Genomic DNA, 2,219 nt, shown 5'->3' on the forward strand with positions numbered 1-2,219 from the left:
GGGAGGGGCAGGGCTCTGAGGCTCAGCTTCTTCCTCAGGGAGGTGCGGTGCGTTGCCAAACCCCCAGGGTGACTGAGGCTAAATGAGGTAATCTAGGTACAGACTTCAGCAAACTGCCTGGCACAAAGTAAACTCATCGTCTTTGTCATCATCTTCATCATACTTAACCGCATTCCCACGTTGAACTCGGGAGCCTCAAATAATCCGAAAATAAAATAACCAAGGGACTTCCTTGAGGCCCTGAAATCAGCCATAATCAGAAAATAAAACAACCAAGGGACTTCCCCGAGACCCTGAACACAGCCATAATTAGAAAATAAAATAACCAAGAGACTTCCCTGAGGCCCTGAAACCAGCCACACCATCAGAGAACTCCTGCGTGTGCCTGTTCTAGGGAGGTGGGGACACAGGACCCTTAAAGACGCTTGGCCCCACCTCCTACCAAGTCACCCCAGGACCCTCCTAGGACCTCTGTCCTCACCCTCATCCGTTTTCACTAGGTTCAGGAAGAACAGAGCTGAGAGGGAGTGACACATACAACGGGCCCCCGGGAAGCCACATGTGGCCCCACCCAGTCCTGGTCTCCCCAGGCAACCACAAGGCGTTTCATGCTTTTGTGTGATCAGGGAAGTGGGCTCGACTGAACAAGGATGTGGTTCTTGGGTGGGAAATGGAGGCTGTGAAGAGAGTTTTTTTTTTTTTGAGACGGAGTCTCACTCTGTCGCCCAGGCTGGAGTGCAATGGCACAATCTCGGCTCACTGCAAGCTCCGCCTCCCAGCTTCATGCCATTCCCCTGCCTCGGCCTCCCGAGTAGCTGGGACTACAGGCATGCACCACCATGCCTGGCTAATTATTGTATTTTTAGTAGATACGGGGTTTCACCATGTTGGCCAGAATGGTCTCGAACTCCTGATGTCGTGATCCACCCGCCTCAGCCTCTCCAAGTGCTGGGATTACAGGCGTGAGTGGCTGTGCCCGGCTGACAATGTCTCTTTTTCTGGCAGTGGGGGTGGAGGGTGCTCACGGGGGACAGGAGGCCGGTGTGTCAGGCTGTAGGAAGAGCCCAGGGGCTGTCTTTGATCCCAGTGCCTCTGCAGAAGTGAGCCTTGCGCTGGAGTCCGGGGGGCCTGGACAGGGTCCACTTTCTGAGGCCCTCAGTGTCTAGCCTACCACCTGCCACCGCCGCCCCCTCCACCACCACCCTGAGAAGTGCCAGGCTTTTCTGGGTTCTGCTCCCAGCTGGCCCCAGCCAGTAAGGGACAGGCGTGGTTAGGAGTCAGCACGAGAGGCCCCGGCCACTTCTCCAGGGGGAGCCCTGTTTCTCTCCCCTAGAGTGGGCTGTCATGGGGACAGGATGTTTCAGGAGACCCAGGCTCAGGACCACCCCAGGGCTGCCTGCTGAGGCCCATGAAGCTGACAGCCTTCCCGATTCCCGGCGGTCTCTCCACGCTCTCTCCACAGTCTCGAAGTAGCATGCAACAGGGCAACGTGGACGGCGCCCGGAGGCTGGGCCGCCTGGCTCGGCTCCTCAGCATCACCCTCATCCTCATGGGCATTGTCATCATCACGGTGGCCGTGACCGTCAACTTCACAGGTGAGACCCAGCTCCTTGGAGAGGAGGGAGCCAGCTTGCCTGGTGGGAGGACTGCCCAAGGGTGTACCCAGCCTCAGGGGCAGAGATGGTGTGTTGGGGGAAGGAGAAGGGCTGGTGGGGGCCCCGGCCTTATCCTCCCACTCCAGAAAAGGGACCCAGTTCCCAGCAGGGACCGGCTGAGTGGGGATGGGCCGGCAGACTTGTCTGATGCCTGGAGAGTGAATCGATGGCAAGGGTGTAGAAAGTGCACGGCCTCAGAGTCAGCGGCCAGGAGCTCCAGTCTCAGCTCTGATGGGCCTGGGACCGGGCCGGTTCCTGACTAGCTAAGCCTCAGTGTTTGCTGATATCAAGTGGCAGGAAAGAGCCTTCAGCACAGAGGCTTTTGTAAGCATCACCCAAGATAACCGATGTGACCGTGCTTTGTAAACACTAAAATCCCTGCACAGCCAGCCGGGCAACCCCAGAAGCAAGCACCGTATATGGTGGAATTCAAAAAGTAGGTGACCTTTCTGTGGGCATCCATCAGTGGCCCAGGGAAGTCATCCAAGCAGGGGAAACTTTTTTTATTATTTTGTATTAATTTTTTTTTTTTTTTTTTTGAGACGGAGTCTCGCTCTGTCACCC

At 56.4% G+C, this 2,219-nt stretch overlaps 1 protein-coding gene across 1 annotated transcript in view; it reads left to right on the top strand.

Moving 5' to 3' along the window:
- Window positions 1–2,219, top strand: part of TUSC5 (tumor suppressor candidate 5) — a 30,817-nt gene that overhangs the window by 23,779 nt on the left and 4,819 nt on the right. Inside the window, exon 2 of the mRNA XM_011956245.1 lies at window positions 1,463–1,595. Coding sequence (XP_011811635.1) covers window positions 1,463–1,595 — 133 coding nt within the window. The remainder of the gene's footprint in view (window positions 1–1,462; window positions 1,596–2,219) is intronic.

This window comes from Colobus angolensis, unplaced genomic scaffold (genome assembly GCF_000951035.1).
Source record: "Colobus angolensis palliatus isolate OR3802 unplaced genomic scaffold, Cang.pa_1.0 Scaffold110, whole genome shotgun sequence".
NCBI lineage: Eukaryota > Metazoa > Chordata > Mammalia > Primates > Cercopithecidae > Colobus > Colobus angolensis.